The sequence below is a fragment of the Tachyglossus aculeatus genome, chromosome 18 (assembly GCF_015852505.1).
Source record: "Tachyglossus aculeatus isolate mTacAcu1 chromosome 18, mTacAcu1.pri, whole genome shotgun sequence".
Lineage (NCBI taxonomy): Eukaryota > Metazoa > Chordata > Mammalia > Monotremata > Tachyglossidae > Tachyglossus > Tachyglossus aculeatus.
In genome coordinates, this window is record NC_052083.1 from 32,072,935 (window position 1) to 32,091,991 (window position 19,057).

At 44.5% G+C, this 19,057-nt stretch overlaps 1 protein-coding gene across 1 annotated transcript in view; it reads left to right on the plus strand.

Moving 5' to 3' along the window:
- The window catches only part of WDR4 (WD repeat domain 4), a 35,058-nt gene extending 20,086 nt beyond the window's left edge, over positions 1-14,972 (plus strand). Inside the window, exons 7-11 of the mRNA XM_038760128.1 lie at positions 2,563-2,661; positions 5,081-5,145; positions 7,654-7,837; positions 8,539-8,608; positions 13,661-14,972. Coding sequence (XP_038616056.1) covers positions 2,563-2,661; positions 5,081-5,145; positions 7,654-7,837; positions 8,539-8,608; positions 13,661-13,845 — 603 coding nt within the window. The 3' untranslated portion in view covers positions 13,846-14,972. The remainder of the gene's footprint in view (positions 1-2,562; positions 2,662-5,080; positions 5,146-7,653; positions 7,838-8,538; positions 8,609-13,660) is intronic.
- The last annotated feature ends 4,085 nt before the right edge of the window (positions 14,973-19,057 follow it).

Below are 19,057 nucleotides of genomic sequence, written 5' to 3' on the forward strand. Positions count from 1 at the left end.
AATATACCGTGTTTTTCCGTTCACTCATGAACGGGAATCAAAAGGTACAGGAATCTGGTGTGAGGACGCTCACTGAGTAGACCTTGTCTTGAAAATTTCAATGATGATGAAGATGATTGTGGTATTTGAGAAGCAGCGTGGCTCAGTGGAAAGAGCCCGGGCTTTGGAGTCAGAGATTATGGGTTCAAATCCCCACTCCGCCAATTGTCAGCTGTGTGACCTTGGGCAAGTCACTTAACTTCTCTGGGCCTCAGTTCCCTCATCCGTAAAATGGGGATTAAGACTGTGAGCCCCTCATGGGACAGCCTGATCACCTTGTAACCTCCCCAGCGCTTAGAACAGTACTTTGCACATTGTAAGCGCCTAATAAATGCCATCATCATCATCATTTGTTAATAATAAAAATAGTAATAATGGTATCTGTTAAGCGCGTACTATATGCCTATATGTATATATGTTTGTACGTATTTATTACTCTATTTTACTTGTACATATCTATTCTATTTATTTTATTTTGTTAATATGTTTGGTTTTGTTCTCTGTCTCCCCCTTCTAGACTGTGAGCCCACTGTTGGGTAGGGACCATCTCTATATGTTGCCAACTTGTACTTTCCAAGTGCTTAGAACAGTGCTCTGCACACAGCGCTCAATAAATACGATTGATTGATTGATTGATTGCCAAACACTGTTCTAAGTGCTGGGGGAGATACAGGATAATCAGGCTGCCCCACATGGGGCTTGCAGTTTTAATCCCCATTTTACAGATGAGGTAACTGAGGCACAGAGAAGTTAAGTGACTTACCCAAAGTCATACAGCTGACAAGTGGTGGAGCCGGGATTAGAACCCACGAGCTCTGACTCCCAAGCCCGTGCTCTTTCCACTGTCATATTGCTTCTTATTCATCTTTCATCATGTCTTTTCCTGTGGCTTTTGTGACTATTTCAGGGAGTTCCATTTTCTATTTGACTTTTCCTTACTGTGTCCCTTGCTTGCTCATCCTAGTTCCATAGCTGTCTGAAATCCTTCCCAAGAACCTTCTTGGTGTTTCTTTTTCTCAAGCCCCTCAAAATATCGGGCCTGGATTGGTGGGCTTTTCTGGCACTTCCACAGAACTTAATGGTGATTATAATTGGTGTCTTTCTCTCAAGGGTAGTTGGCAGCTTCTGCTTGGAATTGCTACCATCAGTCTTCTTTTATCAGTTCTAGAATCTTCTTTTGCATGCTTGCTATTTATCTGAATGTCTTTGTGACCTCTCCTTGATGTTTGGTGCTTTTGCATATTTATGTAAAGTAAAGCTATATAGATGAGAGAGAGAGAGAGAGATAAACAGATTCAGACAGGAACTACCTTGTGGGAATGAAGTATGATTTGTTTTAAGTTAAAGATCAGTGAAATGAGAAATTTGCTGGCCACTCATTGTATGCTGCTACCAAGCTAGTAGATGAAGCAGGTAGGAGTGATGTACTCTGCTAATAAATAGATTTTAAAAGGCCAAAATTAATATCCCGTAAAGTTTGCATGTTAATGACATGAGTACATTATGAGGAACATGAAGCAATAAGCTTTTGAACTACTATACATTTGATCTTTTGACTTTGTGAATCATTTTTGCCCAGAGCATAACTTCATTTCCTCATAGTCTGACTCTGAACTTCTAATTTCCATGTTATGGACTTGCTAAGGGCCCTTCTTTCAATAGGCGACAACAGTAGATTGTTGATTAAGTGAGATTTAAAAAGCCATGCCACAACAAAAGAGGAGAGTTTAACTCACCCACTCACGAGTCAATCAATCAGTGGTATTTTTTGAGCACTGACTGTGTGCAGAACATTGTACCAAACTCTTGTTGAAAGTTGGTGGACATGATCCCTGCCCACCTACCTGGAAAGATCCCTGGAGCTTTCAGTCAAAAAGGGGTTTCAGACATTAAAGTAGATTTAAAATCTTTAGACTGTAAGCTTGTGTGAGCAGGGGACATTTCCCAAATGCTTAGTACAGCGCTCTGCACATAGTAAGCTCTTAATATATACCATTGATTGGTAGATCATTTGAGGATGTGCCTGCTGAATGAAAATAAATGCTGCTCTCGAAGTCCAGAATTTGGTTTGTCCTGCACATTACTGTTCCAGTTCAAGCCCACACCTTGATTTCAGCAGGAACCAAAGTGAAATCAAAGCCCAATTTTTTTATTATTCAAAGATAGTTTCCATTGGCTATGTACAGAAAAATTACCTAGGGCCCTGATTGTTTGTGCGACGTCAAACCCTAGCCCCTTTGACCACCCCCCTCCCAATTAGAGGAGCGCATTCAGTCATTTGGTGCAGTTTCCCCAGGGGGATTGGTGATTTAGTTGCCCCAAATTTTAACAATGGTTGGTGGCTTTTATGTGACTATTTCATCAGAACATAGGGCTTCAGAACGACTTATCTGTGCCCAGCGCTTTATGGGTTTATTGCTCCGGGCTCATTTCGTTGAGGCTATTTATGATGGTCACATGGGGTGTTGCCTGGTGCTTTGGAAAAACCATTAATAATCATCTTGTCTGTCTGAATGTGTGCAGGATTGTTCCCTGAGACTCTGGGAATACAAAAGTGGAAGAGAACTGCAGTGTTGTTTTCTGAACAGCTTGAGTAAGCCTGAGGCGGCCCAAAGTGAGAAGGTAGGATCGTTGTTTTTCGCCTCCCTTCTGAAACTCTTGCCATCTTCTAGCCAATCACGTGGGTCCTGGAGAGTGAAACGGATTGAAAAGCAGCAACAACAACAAAAAAATCCCGGCCAGTCTCAGAACCTGACCCGGGGACTTTGTAAATCTTCTCAGATGGGCCTGGGAAACGAGCCATTCTCTCATCTCCCTGAGGTCTCCTTGCTAGAAACCGTTCGGCGTTCAGGGTCCAGCTGAGCAGTGGATCTCATATCGGCAAGCCAGGGGTCCCTGAAGAGTAGGTTGACATAACTATATGTATCACAAGTGGCTTTTCCCGTGGCCTAGCTAGCACTTTCCCAGGCCCCAACCACCCCAGGAGAACCCTGTCAGTGCTCTAAAACACTTCCATCAATCACTAGATCAATAAATTTATTGTACAGAGCAGTGTTCTAAGTGCCTGGGCAAGTCATGATCCCCTGCCCTCAGGGAGCTTTCAGTCTAGCCAGGGACTAAATCAGTCAAACCTATTTATTTATTTTAAATGGTATTTAATTGCCCACTGTGTCAGGCACTGTACTAAGCCCTGACAAAGGCTGGACTAAGTGCTGGGATAGAGACAAGATAAACAGGTTGGACACAGTCCCTAGCCCATGTAGGGCTCATTTTCTCAATCCCCATTGTACAGTTGAGTTAACCGGGGTGCAGAGAAGTGAAGTGATTTGCCCAAGGTCACACAGCAGACAAGTGGCAGAGCCGGAGTTTAGAACACAGGTCCTCTGTCTTCCAGGCCTGAGCTCTTCCCACTAGGCCACTCTGCTTCCATTATTGAGTGCTTAATATGTGCACAACACTGTACTCAGCGCTTGGGGGAGAACAATATAACAGTTGATGGACACATTCCCTGCCCACAACGAGCTTACAGGGTAGAGGGTGGAAGATGGACATTGTCTTACTGTCACAGAACTAAGGAGGGGAAAAAAGTAGCTCTCAGCCAGTTCTTAGGAGAGTACAATATAACAGTAAACAGACAAATTCACTGCCCACAAAGATCTTATATTTGTAGGGAAGAGCTTACTCAGATGCTTCGTTGTGCTCTGATTCAGGGGCTAATGACCCTGGCTAAGCCTCTCTCCTGCTCTTTCTGTTCAAATTGGTTTTACTGCCCTTGGGGAAGCAGCAGCCCTAGCCCAGATATTTTTCAGGTTTTCGATTTCTTGTATATTTCAGGCATCTCTGTTTAACAGCGACAGAGCCATGGTAGTGGTATTTTCTGGGCACCAGCTGGGTGCGGTACACTGTCCTTAGTGTGTGGGAGAGTACCATCGGTACATGAGACGAATGCCTGCCCACGAAGAGCTTACTCTCTGACGGTGGGGGGACCAGGGACTTGCCTGGAGTGACGGGTAGCCAGTCAGTGTGGCGGCCCCATTGCAGCACCGTGCCCGAGATGAATGTTCTCTTAAATGCATTCAGTTCTCTGCTCGCGCTTTGCATTTCAGTCTGGCAAAAACGGTCCAAGAATCAAAATTCGGAGCGAGTTGGTTTTCCTCCCAATTCCTTGGTTGTTGTTTTGACAACTGACAACCAGCTAGCAGCAAACAGTCTCACACAGGCTGTTTGTTTTTTTTTTTAATAGTATTTGTAAAGTGCTTACTGTGTGTCAGGCACTGTACTAAGTACTAGGGTATGTACAAGCTAATCAGGTTGGATGCGGTCCATGTCCCACACGGGGCTCACAGTCTCAATCCCCACTTAACAAGAGAGGGAACTGAGGCACAGAGAAGTGAAGTGACATGCCCAAGGTCACAATTGGTTGCTCTTCCTAAGCCCTGAGAAAGTCCTTCCTGGGGTTGCCATGACATCTGGGCACTCCGGAGCTTGGAGCGACTAGCTGGGGTGCAGAACAAGGAGTGGGGGTGTCCCTGTACCCCTTTGGGTGACTAATTTCCCCCTCCAACCAGCCCCACATCACTTACGTACTTCTCTGTAATTTATTTATGTTAATGACTGTCTCCCTCTCTAGAATATAAGATCTTTGTGGGCAGGGAATTTGTCTGTTTACTGTTATATTGTACTCTCCCAAGCACTTAGTACAGTGCTCTGCACACAATAAGTGTTCAATAAATACTATTGACTGACTGACTGACTAAATTTGTGGCCCTGGTGAGATCAATCCGGCCTCCTGCCGCAAGAATAAGAGCTCGGGAAGGGGAGTGGTGGGATGGACCAACTGGGGAATCCTAGCCTGGAGATCTACCGTAAGAAGATGGGGAGAAATACGGTGGCTGATTGCCTCCCAAAATGCTATGCGGGGAGACCCAGCTGAGGGCAGTTTGAGTGTAGACACCAACACCATGCATTTGCTTCTGTGCTTAAAACCAACCAAACAAAATAAAAAAAATCCGCAAAAGTAAAATTCTGTGTTTTCTTTCAGAAATTTGCTGGGTCACGGATAACTTACTGTTGTCAAGAAAACTACATCGCCATTTTGGGTGACAGGTAATAAGTGTTTCTTATCCCTTCTCTCTTCCAAGCATTTTAAGGAAGGGAGAAGTTAAGTAGAGCATCATTTCAAACCAGGGTTTGTCAGATTCCAAATTTCAAACTTTTTTGGTATGATTTCTTCTCCTTTTGGAGAAATCCATTATGTTGTCCCGGATTGCTGGAGGAGCGGGTGTGGGAGGTGGGTTTTTTTGTATGTTTGTTTTTTCACTTAGTGTTTTTTCTCCTGTGAAACACTTAGCGACACTTGTCATATTTTAAGCAAATGAATTCCCATTGAATCCTTTTTTCATGTACTAAAGCAGTTCTTCTCTAGGTTTACTTAAATCCTACAAAGAAGATCAGGGGGATATTCTGACAAGATGCTTAGTCTTAAAAAGATACTGAAGGGAGAAGGAGCGTGGCCAAAGGGACTTGGGAGTCAAATCAGTCAGTGGTATTTATTGAGCACTTATTGTGTGCAGAGCACTGTACTAGGTGCTTGGGAGAGTCAGGGGAACTGGCGGTTTATCCTGGTGTGAGAGCACTCTAGGTGAAGCCATAGTATAACGTACATAGTATAACAAGCAAGAAAAGCAGGCAGTGTTGTGTGAGCACATGTGAGCCCCATGTAGGATAGGGACTGTGTCTGACCTGTTTAATTCGCATCTACGCCAGAATTTAGAACATTGCTTGACACATAATAAGCACTCAACAAATACCACAGTAATAATGTCTGGCTGTACCAGCACTCTTTATAACAGGTTAGTTTTTCAATTTTACAATCCTGGGGGATTACCCATAGTAACCTAGGATAACAACCGGTCTGCTGCCCAGTGCTTCGGGATCTCCATAATATGAAGCCAGAGGAAGGCTGGACACCAGACTGCATCTGGATAGGCTAAAGAGGTTGGCCCTGGCAGTTCCTTACATTTTACTCTCCTCAAACAATTAGCTTTCCATTAGGAGAGGTGAAGGAGAAGGTCAAATCCTAGAGTGATACAGAACAGAAAGGCATGTTTAAATCTCGGTGGGAGTGACTTTCCCAATGTATGAAAGCCAGAGTCCTGATTTTTCAGCGGTTCCCAACCTCTCATTTTTCCTAAGTACACACTGTAACCTCTGGCCTCAGTAGTTTCCCTCCCTTAAAATATCCTTAGATACTTTTAAAACACAACAACAAAAAACCCGTCTCAGAATCCCTGGAACCAAGTAATGGTGGTGTGTGGTAGAAGGGGAAGGAGTGGGTGGAGGTTGAGAGAGGGAAAATACTCTGTTTTAGTTATATAATGTTTCTGCTTCTGGTGGCCTTCTCTTTCCTCTGTCTTTGCTGTCATCAGTAGTATTTACTGAGCCCTTACTGTATACCAAGCTCTTGAGGGAAGTTCAACAGTACTAGATCCCTGTCCCTAAAGACCTTACACTCTTTCTTTCTAGCTCTCCGCCTCGCCCCTTACGCTCTCCCCACCCCAGTTCCCCTGTGGAAAATGGAAACGAACCTACAGGGTTTTGTCCTTCGAGTTGAGTCCTTTGGAGAACCCAGTGCGAATGGGTTTAGCACCAGGGAGTGGGGAGTTCGACTAGAGGCCCTCTTCAAGTTTTCATCACTGCTTCTACTTGTCAGCCCCGACCCCACCAGCGTAGCCAAGAAGTAGAAACAGAATTAAGGACATGGTGGCAAGACTGATACTACTGTCACACTCCCTCTCCCACACAGTGGTGTCTGGATTGATTCACTCACCCCTCTCTGCAGCAGTGGAGAGTTGAGACTTTCAGAGAAGAGCCACAGAAAGCTTTAAAACGCAGGCATTCTGTTGCCTCCCACATACTGAGAGCCGCAGCTGTAATGATAGTAATATTCACTGTGGTATTTGTGGTGATTGAGCCAGAGCCCCGCATGGGACAAGGACCGTGTCCAACTCAGCTTGTATCCACCCCGGCGCTTAGTACAGTGCCCGGCACAGAGTAAGCACTTAACAAATACCATCATTATTATTATGTGCTTATTGTATGCCAAGCAGTGTACTGAGCACTGGAGTAGTAGCTAAAAGATAATCAGGTGAGACATAGCCCGTGTTTCACATGGGGGCTCATAGCCTTAAGTGGGAGGGCGAATAGGTATTCCCCATTTTACAGATGAGGAAACCGAGCCATAGAGAAATTAAATAATCTGTCCCAGGTCACCCAGCAGGCAGGTAGCGGAGCCGGAATTAGAACTCGGGTCAGGTACTCAGGTCCATGATTTTTCCACTAGGCCATGCTGGTGTGAGCAACTAAGAATGCATTGGAGGGCTTTTTAGTGTTTGAAATACTGACAAAAAAAAAGGTCATGGGGAGTTCCTTTTTTTTTTTTTCTTTTTACCTTTGCAGCACGGATGGTTTCATGCTGGCAGCAGTTTTATTGTTTGAGTGGGAGGATGTAATCTTCCCTGAAACAAGCATCGGACCCAGGTGGGCTCAGTAATATTTATAATTAGCATGTGTTCTCATTCTTTTTTTTTCTCTCTCTCCCTCCCTCCCCTACAGCATTCCTGCAGTCTTCATCTTTCAGCTTGATGCTGCCACCCAGCAGCTGAATTTCAAAAAGCACCTCACCTTCAGCCACAGAGTGTGGGACATCGCGTTTGAGGAGACCCAGGGGCTGTGGATACTACAAGACTGCAGAGAAGCAGCACTCTTACTGTACCGGCCCCACAACGGGGAGTGGCAGGTAACCGCCAAGCTCTTTGAAGGGGTTTGGCCACCACCCTCTAGACCGTAAACTCGTGGGCAGGAAATGTCTGTTACATTGTACTCTCCCAAGCGCTTAGTACAGTGCTCTGCACATAGGAAGTGCTCAATAAATGTGATTGACTACTGTACAGTGATTGACTTAGTACGGTGCTGTGCACACAGTAAGCCCTCAATAAATGCAATTGACTGACTGACTATATTGTACTCTCCCAAGTGATTTGTACAGTCTTCCGCACACTGCAAGTGTTCAATAAATACATTGACTGACTGACTCCCTGGTGTCTAGGCCACCTCCAGTCCAGTTTGGAGAGGCCAAGGTGGAGTGGTGCTCTGGAGATGGGCACTGGCCCAGGGCTCAGCACTTTGCAGTGACAGAAGGGATCACTTCAGGAAAAGGGAGCACCCATAGCCTAGAGAGGTGGCTGATTAAACCTATTTTCCCCCAGCCTGATTTTTTTTTTTTTTTTTTCTGGTTTTGGGCTTGTAGGGCCCAGGCTAATTTACAAAGCCAGTGCGGTTTCTTTGCTCCAGCCTCGCCCGGAAACATTCCCTTCCCTGAGACTTCAAGAGCCTTCTGTTGACTGCCAGGGATTGTATCCATGCCGGACAAGGCAGTGCAGGGAGATCTGAACTGTCCTGGGTAAAGGTGACTCATCACGCCCATCTCTCATTTTCCAGCCTGCTTCCGAAAACGAAGTATTGAAGAAAATCTCCAGGAATCTGCATGACAACTGGACCATGTTCGAGGGTGAGGAGACTTCTCTGCTGCACTTTTTCTTGAAATACTGGAAATGGTTTGTGGTAGTGGAGCACCAGCACTACCTGTTGAATACATCGTTATTGTTATCATCATTATTACTTCATTATTGCATTAAGTGCAGAGTTCTAGGGTAGATCATCATCATCATCATCAATCGTATTTATTGAGCGCTTACTGTGTGCAGAGCACTGTACTAAGCACTTGGGAAGTACAAGTTGGCAACATATACAACTAGATACAACTAGATCAGGTTGGACAACAGTCTATGCCCCTCATGGGATTCTCGGTCTAAGACGTGGGGAGGGCAGGTGAAGAAGGTGAGGCCCAGAGAGTTTAAAGTGACTTGCCCAAGGTCATACAGCAGGAAGGGGTGGAGCTGGGATTAGAACCTGGGTCTTTGAACTTCTAGTCCGATGCTCTTTCCACCAGACCACACTACCTCCCATCAGTCGATCATTTCAAACCTAAGAACTGCTCCCCAGGCTTTTAGTTTTGTTTTTTTTTAAAGTAAAACCTTTGTTTCCTGTTGGACTCCAGTGTGATTCCTCGCTATGTCATGTGTGGCATGTGACCAAGATTTTGGGTTTCAGTTGCTCACAGTGACACAAGTCTTGCTAATAATTGTGATATTTCTGAAGCACTTAGTATGTGTCAGGCACCGTACCGAGTCCTGGGGTAGATACAAGTCAGCCAGGCTCCACATGGGGCTCACAGTCTAATGACAGGGAGAACAGGGATTGAATCCCCATTTTGCAGATGAGGGAACTGAGGTACAGAGAAGCACAGTGACTTCCCCAAGGTCACACAGCAGGGATGTGGCAGAGCCAGGGTTAGAATCAGGCCTTTCTCTTTCCCACGTGTGGACCTCACCTGTGGACCCAACTCTCTTCAAACGGAGAAGTCTCCGGCAGGGAAATTGGCGGAGGATGTGGTCCATTGTTAAGTCTGTCTCACTTGGAGAGCAGAGATCGGGTCTACTCGCTCTACTGTATTGTGTCCAATCAATCAATTAACGGTATTTATTGAGGGTTTACTGTGGGCAAATCACTGTATTAAATGCTTGGGAGAGTACACTGCAACAGAGTTGGTATGTACATTACCTGTTCAGAACAACCTTACAGTCTAGAGGGAGACAAGCTTTAATATAAATAAATGAACTATAATATATAGTTTATAGATATATACTTCAGGATTGTGGGGCTGCAGGTGAAGCGATTACCAAATTCCCAAAGGTCATAGATCCAAGTTTATGGAGGAAACAGGGAGGAGAGGGAGCCATAGAATAATAATAATAATGATGATGGCATTTGTTAAGCGCTTACTATGTGCAAAGCACTGTTCTAAGCGCTGGAGGGGATACAAGGTGATCAACTTGTCCCACGTGGGGCTCACGGTCAATCCCCATTTTATAGATGAGGTAACTGAGGCTCAGAGAAGTTAAGTGACTTGCCCAAGGTCACACAGCAGACGTGGCGGAGCTGGGATTCGAACCCGTGACCTCTGACTCCAAAGCCCGTGCTCTTTCCACTGAGCCACGCTGCTTCTCATAATAATAATGGCATTTATTTATTTATTTTACTTGTACATATCTATTCTATTTATTTTATTTTGTTAGTATGTTTGGTTTTGTTCTCTGTCTCCCCCTTTTAGACTGTGAGCCCACTGTTGGGTAGGGACTGTCTCTATATGTTGCCAATTTGTACTTCCCAAGTGCTTAGTGCAGTGCTCTGCACATAGTAAGCGCTCAATAAATACGATTGATGATGATGATGATTTATTAAGCACTTACTATGTGCAAAGCACTGTTCTAAGTGCTGGGGAGCTTACAAAGTGATCAGGTTGTCCCACGTGGGGCTCACAGTCTTCATCCCCATTTGACAGATGAGGTAACAGGCACAGAGAAGTTAAGTGACTTGCCCAAAGTCACATAGCTGACAATTGGCAGAGCCGGGATTTGAACCCAGAGCCCGTACTGTTTTCCACTGAATCATCTTTAGAAATGAGGGCTTAATTGGGAAGGCCTCTTGGAAAGAGATGTGATTTGAATAAGGCTTGGAGAGTGATGATCTGGTGGTCTGCTGTATGCAAGGGGGAAGAAGTTGCAAGCCAGAGGAATAATGTCATTGAAGAGGAAGGTCATTGGTGAGATAGATGACATCAGGGCACAATGAGGAAGCTGGCGTTTAGAGGAGTGATGTGTGCGGGCTGGGCTACAGATCAGTGAGGTGAGGAAGGGTGGGGTGAGCTGATTAAATGCTTTTAAGCCTATGGTGAAGAGTTTCTATTTGATGCAGAGGTGGATGGGCAGTCATTATCGGTTCTTGAGGAGTGGGGAGAAAAGTGAACTTTTTTTTTTTTTTTTTTTTTTTTTTTTTTAGAAAAATGACCATACACCCAGTCAGCATTCAGTAAATGGTGGTGGATTGGGAAAGCTGTGTGTGTCTTTCCAAGGCAGATGCCTTAAATATAGCGATGTTAAAGTCAAAGGAAGAGGGAGTGGGTTGAAAAAGGATTGTGGATGGAGAGCCTCTACGTCAGCCAAAGGGGCATGCAAAATAATAATAATTGTGGAATTTATTAAGCACTTACTGTGGGCCAGGCGCTGTACTAAATCCTGGGATATATACAAGAACATCAGATTGGACATCGTTCCTACAATTCCTATCCCACACGGTCTAGACAAGAGACACAGCAGGTATTTAATCCCCATTTTACAAATGAGGAAACTGAGGCACAGAGAAGGTAAGGTCCCACAGCAGGGATGTGGTAGAACCAGGATTAGAAGCCTGTAAGTCACAGGCCCAAGTTCTTTCCACTAGGCCACACTACTCTTCTGGTCTGACTTCAAACAGCCGAGCTGTCTGCTGGAGCTGGGGGAAGCGGTAACGGGAAAGCAACCATTTCCCAGAAAGTTATCTTTCGATTCATTACATTACAGTAATCTACCATTATAGATTGAATGTATCTGGGTCTGGGAAAATAAAAGTACAAGTATTAATGATTTTTAGAGGTCATTACCATAGGAGGGGCTTGTGTGATGAGCACTTGATCCATCTGCCATGTAGGGCTGTGTAGAGAGTAGAAGAAGTCAGAAGGAAAACAGCAATGATGAGTCGGTTGTCAGAAATTGAAAAAAAATACAATGTTTAATAATGCAGTTTGAAGTGCTTAGACTCCTTTGCCTCCTTCTTAGGCAGTTTCTCATGACAGGTTTTATAAGATATATCAAAAGCTAACATACTGTGAAAGCAAAAATGGAATGCCCAAGTCTTCATTTGAATAAATTAATGCAGTTTACTGCTCCTGCAAAAGAAATCCTACAAACCCTTTCTGCAGTCCAGCTCAATGGAAAAGAATATTTTGACACAGACATGTTTTCCAGTGTGAATCACCTCCCATTTGAACCTGTCTCTCTGGAGAAGAGAGCTGAAAACTCTAGAGAAAGAAAACCTGCCAAACTGAGCAATGTTCTGAAAGATTTCTACGAAGAGGCTGTAGCATTAAGCATCCAGTTTTAATCTGTTTTCCCAAGAGTTGGCAATCCCAAATAGCTTCCTTCACGGCTGAGACATTTAGCCCTGGTGACAATGTGCTCCGTTTTTGGGATTTGCCGCAAGAACACTTTTAGAATTGTGCAGGCCAGCACCAAGACGAATCACAAGGTAAGCAGCATGGAAATGGAAAGGCAGGGAATGAGTCCGTTTATTGGTGTATTGTACTCTCCCAAGCGCTTAGTACAGTGCTTTTCACACAGTAAGCACTCAGTAAATACAATTAAATGAATGAAAAGGCACAGGCCTGGAAATCAGAGGACCTGGATTCTAATCCCTGAGTCTCACTTGCCTGCTGTGTGATCTAGGGAAATCACTTTGCTTCTTTGTTCCTCAGTTTTGTCATCTGTCAAATAGGGGCTAGATACTTGTTCTCCCTTCCCATTAGACTGTGAGTCCGATTTCCAAGCGCTTAGTACAATGCTCTGCACACAGTAAGCATTCAATAAATATAATTGAATGAATGAATGAATGTGGGACAGGGACTGTACCTGATATGATATCATATCTACCCCCTTCATTTGGCGCATAGTAAGCCACTTAAGAAATATAACAGCTATTAATATTATTAATATTGTTCACTCCTCGTGGGCTGGGAACGTATCTACTAAATCTGTTATATGTATTCTCCTAAGCGCTTAGAACAGTGCTTTGCATGCAGTAAACAGTCAGCAAATTCTATTGATTTTATTTCCAGGCCATCATCTCTTGATCAGCAGATGGGATGGGGGTAGGAGATGAAAGCGAAAATATGATGCACATGTAGGGGAATTTCGATGTAGGGAAATAATAAGATCCACTCCTCAGCGTTGCCCCATGATCAGTCAAGCTGTCCCCTTTGTGAGCTTCCTGGAGGCCAGTGTTGGTGTCTAGTTTATCTCCCCATTGTGGTCTTCCCTAACACTTACCACAGTGCTTTGCAAACAGTTATAAGAATAATAATAACGTGGCATATACCAAGTATAGTAGAGTGCACTGCACATAGAAAGAGCCCAATAAATACCATTGATTGTCTCTGTGCCAAAGCACTGGGCAGATACAAAGTCATACTCAGTTTCTGTCCCACGTGGGGTTCACAGTTTAAGAGGGAGAGAGGGCAGGTATTTCATTTCCATTTTCCAGATTAAAAATGTACACCTGAGAGAGGCTAGGTGACTTGCCCAAGGTCACATAGCAGGTAACTGGCAGAACTGGGTGCCCAATAAGAACCACAGAGTAAGACGAACTCATCCCTTAGGTGTGAGTGAGTCAGTCGAGAGGCAAACACAGAGGAGAGGGAAAGAGAGTCAAGAGGTAAAGAGAGTGTCGGGGAGCGTATTTACCACCCTCAGTGCTAAATTAATGAAATGGGGAGACCCGAAGGCAATCTTGGTGTTTTCAGGGGTGGGGGGCCCCAGGCCTTTTCGTGTCACATGTAGATTCTCTGAGCCTGGTCCTGTTTAAATATCCATCCTTATCTGAGGCCATCTGCTCCTGTTCTGTGTCACAGGATATGCCGAGTTGGAAGGCAGCTTCAAGAACCTCTACAAGGCCACGTTCGACAACATGGCCACATACTTGAAGAAGAAAGAGGAGAGACTCCAGCAGCAGCTGGAGAGAAAGAAGACAAAGAGGAATCCACATCCCGGGGCAAATGGACAAACAAAAAAGATGAAAACGGGAGATGCATCATGATGGGAATAGTCCTTGTTGCTTGGAGTTTTCAACCCATTTAAGAAAACCCACTTGTATTCTGATTCCTCCACACCTTTAACCCAGTGTTACAGAGACTCAAAAAGGTGGCCGTGGGTGCACCACATCAGAATTGGGAAAAATCCTTGCATCAAACTGATTCTGTTAGCATGAAGATACCTTTCCTGCTTAAGAGAATGTTTACTGTACATATTCTCCCCTCTGCTATGTATTCTTCATCCTAGCAATTAAGGAAAAAATGCAAACCCAATTGTAAGTTTTAATTGAAGACCCTTCAAGTCCTCCTAGCAGATGCATCAAAAGCCTTTTTATTTTCATATTGGAGGTGGGATGTTAACCCAGGTGGCACTTTGCTGTTACTCTACTATACTCCCATCTGTTTTCACATTGCAAAACTTCCTTTCGCACTCCTGAGGGAATGGTGTATCCACATTAATTGGAAAACATAGCCAGCAGATTATTTTTCTAGTTGAGCACCTTGCTACAAAGCTCCAGGAGAAATCATCCCCTGAGCTTCAACAACTACTGAAGAGTCTCTTTCTTTGCAGCTCTGTAGATAGCTTCACTTTCCATGTAGAAGACTTTTTATTTTTAAAGACCTTGTCTCTGACTAAAAGTTTTCGGGTTTTTTCTTCATTTTGTATCATTTGGTATCACCCGAGTTTCTTCAGTCATATTACATATGATAGTTTCTGCGGGGTCACTGAAGCAATTTTGCATATCTGAAAGCGATTTCTGTGTGGAGTTCGGTTGAAGAATCCGCAACAAAAACCGTCTGATTCGTTTTGCTTTCAACCATTCAAAATTCAAGAGAAGAGCACCCTCAGAACTAAATGCTATCTCTTCAAAGCTTTAAAGAAAGCTCTTCAAGAGCTAGACTTGCCTGTGAAAAGCAGTAGTTTGACTGCCTTTTAGTTGGCCTCTTTGTCCAAGAAGAAACATCTGTCCAAACAAACAGTTCCATAATGATGTATTTGAAAGTTCTTCTAAGTAGAAGTTCTGTGTGGTCCTGACTGCAGACTGGGCGGTTTGGGGAGGCAGAGAAACAACAGGATAAAATGACTTTTCAAGGTCTCTTCCAAACTTCACAGTGTATGATTCTGAACACAGTTTAAATGTCAGCATCTTTATTTATTAACTGGCTCACTTGTTTCCTCCGGCATGTAATAATGCTCTGTATCATATAACTTACATTTCTGTAGGGCTTTCACATCTCATACATCTGCACTGTGTTGAGAAACTTGACATATGGCATCTGCTATTACACTGGGGAGCTACTAATGGGAGCTAAAAAGAAGCCAGTGAATGGCTGTTTTTGCCTTAAAAAGAAATTCTAGTGCTATAAAGCAGCCCGCTTAAGACTGCTGCGTTTTTCCAGAAACTTGGAGAATTCACAGCATTTACCGTTCAGAAGCGCAAAAGCCAACTTGATCCCCGAGAAGCCTGAAGCTCATCTGCAGAAGAGCAGTGAAGCTAGAAATAAAATAGGCCATTATTTAGGTTGTGAGGTAACTACGGACCATGAGATTTCCTACAGGTGGGAGGTTGTGGCTGACTATAGCACTATGCAGCTGACAAGGCCTTCCACACTGAATAGCAAGGCCCAGCGGAAAGGACACAGGCCTGGGATTCCGAGGTCCTGTGTGCTAATTATGGCTTCGCCGCTTGCTGTGTGACTTTGGGGGATTCACTAAATATCTCTGAGCCTCATCGTCTAAATGGGATTCAATCAATACCTGTTCTTCCTTCATAGACTGTAGCCCCATGTGGGACAGGAGCATCTGACCCGATTATCTTGTATTTACCCCTGTGCTTTAGAACAGTGCTTGGTGCATAGTAAGTGCTTGACAAATATCATCATTAGAATTATGATACTTCCTATTAACAAGAAATAAAGAAGTTCAGTTGTCATGCCAGGAGGGATACAAGGCCCTTTGAAGCTGGTTCCCTGGTCAGGAATGGAAAGAAACACCTGGCTCAACACCCTTCCCTTCATCTCTAGCATCATGGACTACCACCCATCCCTGCCCCCAACCTTACTGTTTCATGGGAGCCCTCCACAAGGATTCTCCGAGCCCTGCTGCTTCCCCATTTCCTCTAGCACTCCAGGGAGGTCGGGAGGAAGAGAGACAGAGATGACAAGGGGATAGAGAGCAGCTGCTAGATTTCTTTCAAAACTGGCAAACTGCATTTGGAAGTGCGGGAGATTCGCCTGTCACCCGCAGCCTGGAAACAAACTGGAATTCTCCCAAATTGGAAGTAGAATTTGCCAATTTCTGAAGCAAAAAAATTGGCAGTCCCGTAGTTTGGCTCCTTCTGTGCTTGTTCTGTCCTTGATGAAAAGTGAAGGAACTAACAGAGTGACAGAATTTTCCCCGTTCCTCAGTTCATTCCAGGGGGACAAGGTAGGGAAAAATGTAAGGATAGGTGGAGGAATTTTTAAGTGTTGACGATAAGTGCATTAGGGAAATAGTGATGCTTTGAGGGGCCCTCTTTTACATGCATATATGAATGACTACTTAATTCTCTGAAAACCTTGCACCCCTGGTTGGTGTTGAAAGCCTTAAGGCTAGTATTCTGAGGAAATTTGAAAAGCATTTTACCTAAGCAGGTCAGCCCAAGTTATTAGCTTCACTGATCCCAGGGAGAATAGATGTGTTTTGTACACATCAGCATTCAAAGCTGCACAATAAGTTCGAGACCGTATTAGGTCGTTCTTTGTTTTATTTCCAACGGAGCAAAGGAAACTCCACAGTTTGGCAAATAGGAAGAGGCGCAGGAACTGGATCCGTTGCCATGTGGAGTTGGAAAGCCCAGGTGAGAACCTGGAGGACATTTGGGTGGACCTTAGGTAGCTGCTGTCAGTGTCCGCTGAAGACGAATAAGCGGTAATGAACTAAATTGGGAAAGACTTCATGAAACACCGGAAGGAATGACTTGACTGTAGAGCAGGAAGGAAGCAGGCTACCTTCCTTTTCCATCTCAGGGCCCCGGAAGGCAGAGAACCGGGAGGCGACAACGTGGACGACAGAGTTCTCCAGTGACTGGGATGTCCTGGAATTTCTGGGTCCTAAACCGGATGACTATTGAGGGCCCTTCAGCCTGAGCGTGGCGGTCCAAGCATTTTAAAGTAAGCAAGAACAGTGAGGGATTGGTCCTAACTAGGCGGACCAGTTTAATCTGGATTCTTGCAACATCCTGTGACACTGGCAGATTTTTCTAAAATTGTCCAGTGCTACCTATCAAATTAGGGGACTGTCCCAGCCAAACTTGGAACAGACCATAACATATGAGGGTTTGGCGGGCCAAGGGTCATCGACTCCCCTTTTCATGATGGGATTTGTTGGTATATCCTGTCTGGAGGTAGAGATTGGCCCACATCACCTCTAGGTCTAGTAATGGCTGTGTGATCCATCAGTCAATCAGTGGTAATTATAGAGCATTTTCTGTGTGCAGAGCACTATACTAAAGGCTTGAGAGACTACAGTACTACAGATTTTGTAGGTGCATTCCTTATTCTTTAAGAAGCTTGCAATCTAGAGGTGATGTGATGGTTAGAATCTGAGAAAAATCATTGTGTATGCACTGGAATCTAGGCTACTCCGGTGATTGATCGAGGCCCTCCCTGCCCCAAGTAAGAGGGAACGGGGGGCTTGGAGTGGTGGATTTTTCAATCAACTTCCATCATTCAGTAGTATTCATCGAGGAATAAACTATGTATAGAGTGAGAAGCAGCGTGACCTAATGGAAAAAGCCTGGGCCTGCATCAGAGGGCCTACGTTCTAATTCTGGCTCTGCCACTTACCTGCTGTGTGACCTTGGGTAAATCACTTAACTCCTCTGTGCCTCAGTTCCCTCAACTGCAAAATGGGAATTCAATACCTGTTTTTCCTCTTACTTAGACTCTGAGCCCCTTGTGGGACTTGATTATCTTGTTTCTGGGGTAGAAACAGCGTTTGGCACATAATAAACCCCTAACAAATACCACAATTATTTACTAAGCCCTTGGGTATAGTAGAGTACAACAGAGGATGTAGACATGATCTCAGCCCTTGAGAAGCTTTCAGTCTCACGTATTCAGTCATCTCTGGTAGCTCGTAGCACTTAGAACAGTGCTTGTCACGTAGGAAGTACTTAAATACCATAATGACTGTAGGGTCATTTCTGGGTGCCCCTATTTGCCCTGCACCAAAGAGGGAGGGCACAGACAGGTCAAGGTCACCAAGGTGGCAAGTTGGACCATAACAATTTGCCTTCAGTCCATCAATCAGTGGTATTTATTGAACGCTAATGGTGTGCAGCGCACAGTGATATTTCAGAAGCGGGGTCCCTGAGAGCCTGGAGACAGATTCCACCTGGGTCCTCCCACAGCAGCCTGAGTCATACTGCCCAACCTGAAGAGTCGGCCCGGCTCTTCAGCTTGTCATTTATTTTGTTTCATTTCCTGGGATCTGGTTTCCCCCCTTAAATCCTCAGGTTGCTGCGCCGAGTCTGGAACCTTCTCACCCCTCAGCGGCGATGAGGCGGTGGAGCTTGAATTTCAATGTGTGTCTATTGTACCGTGTCCTAGAACAGCGTTGGGCCCTTAGGGCCCCTCGACTGCAGTGAGGGGAGGACATGGAAATGCTGACGTGCCAAAGGAGCTTTCAATTTCAAGGCTCGTATGAAATGTTTCTCATTTATCGCTGCTGGAAACAAAAAGATTGCCTAATCTCATTTAGCGCTGCATGGATGAGAGCGTGGAGATTTATATTCATTGTGTGGGTTAAATTCCTTTCTCCCTAACGGCTGACTCCCCTTGGACCTGAATGAGTTTGCTTAGTATGTAGCACATTCATCAAACCAAAAAACAAGCCTACACTCAAGACCCTTTGTTCACCCAGATCCACTAAAGATACATACTGTTTTCAAGCCTCCGTCAACCTACTTTTCCCTCCTGCTCCCACTCTCTCTAAATCATTTTAGTCTGTCCATTCTGTTAGATTTGTAAAATCTTTGGGAAGCAGGGATTCTGCGTATCTTATTTCTGTTATATTCTCCCCAGCACTTAGAAGCAGCATGACCTAACAAAAAGAGCCCTGGGAGTCAGAGGACCTGAGTTCTAATCCCTGCTTTGTGACCTTAAGCAAGTCATTTCACTTTTTATTTTAATCATATTTGTTAAGCGTTTACTGCGTGTACTGGGGTAGATACA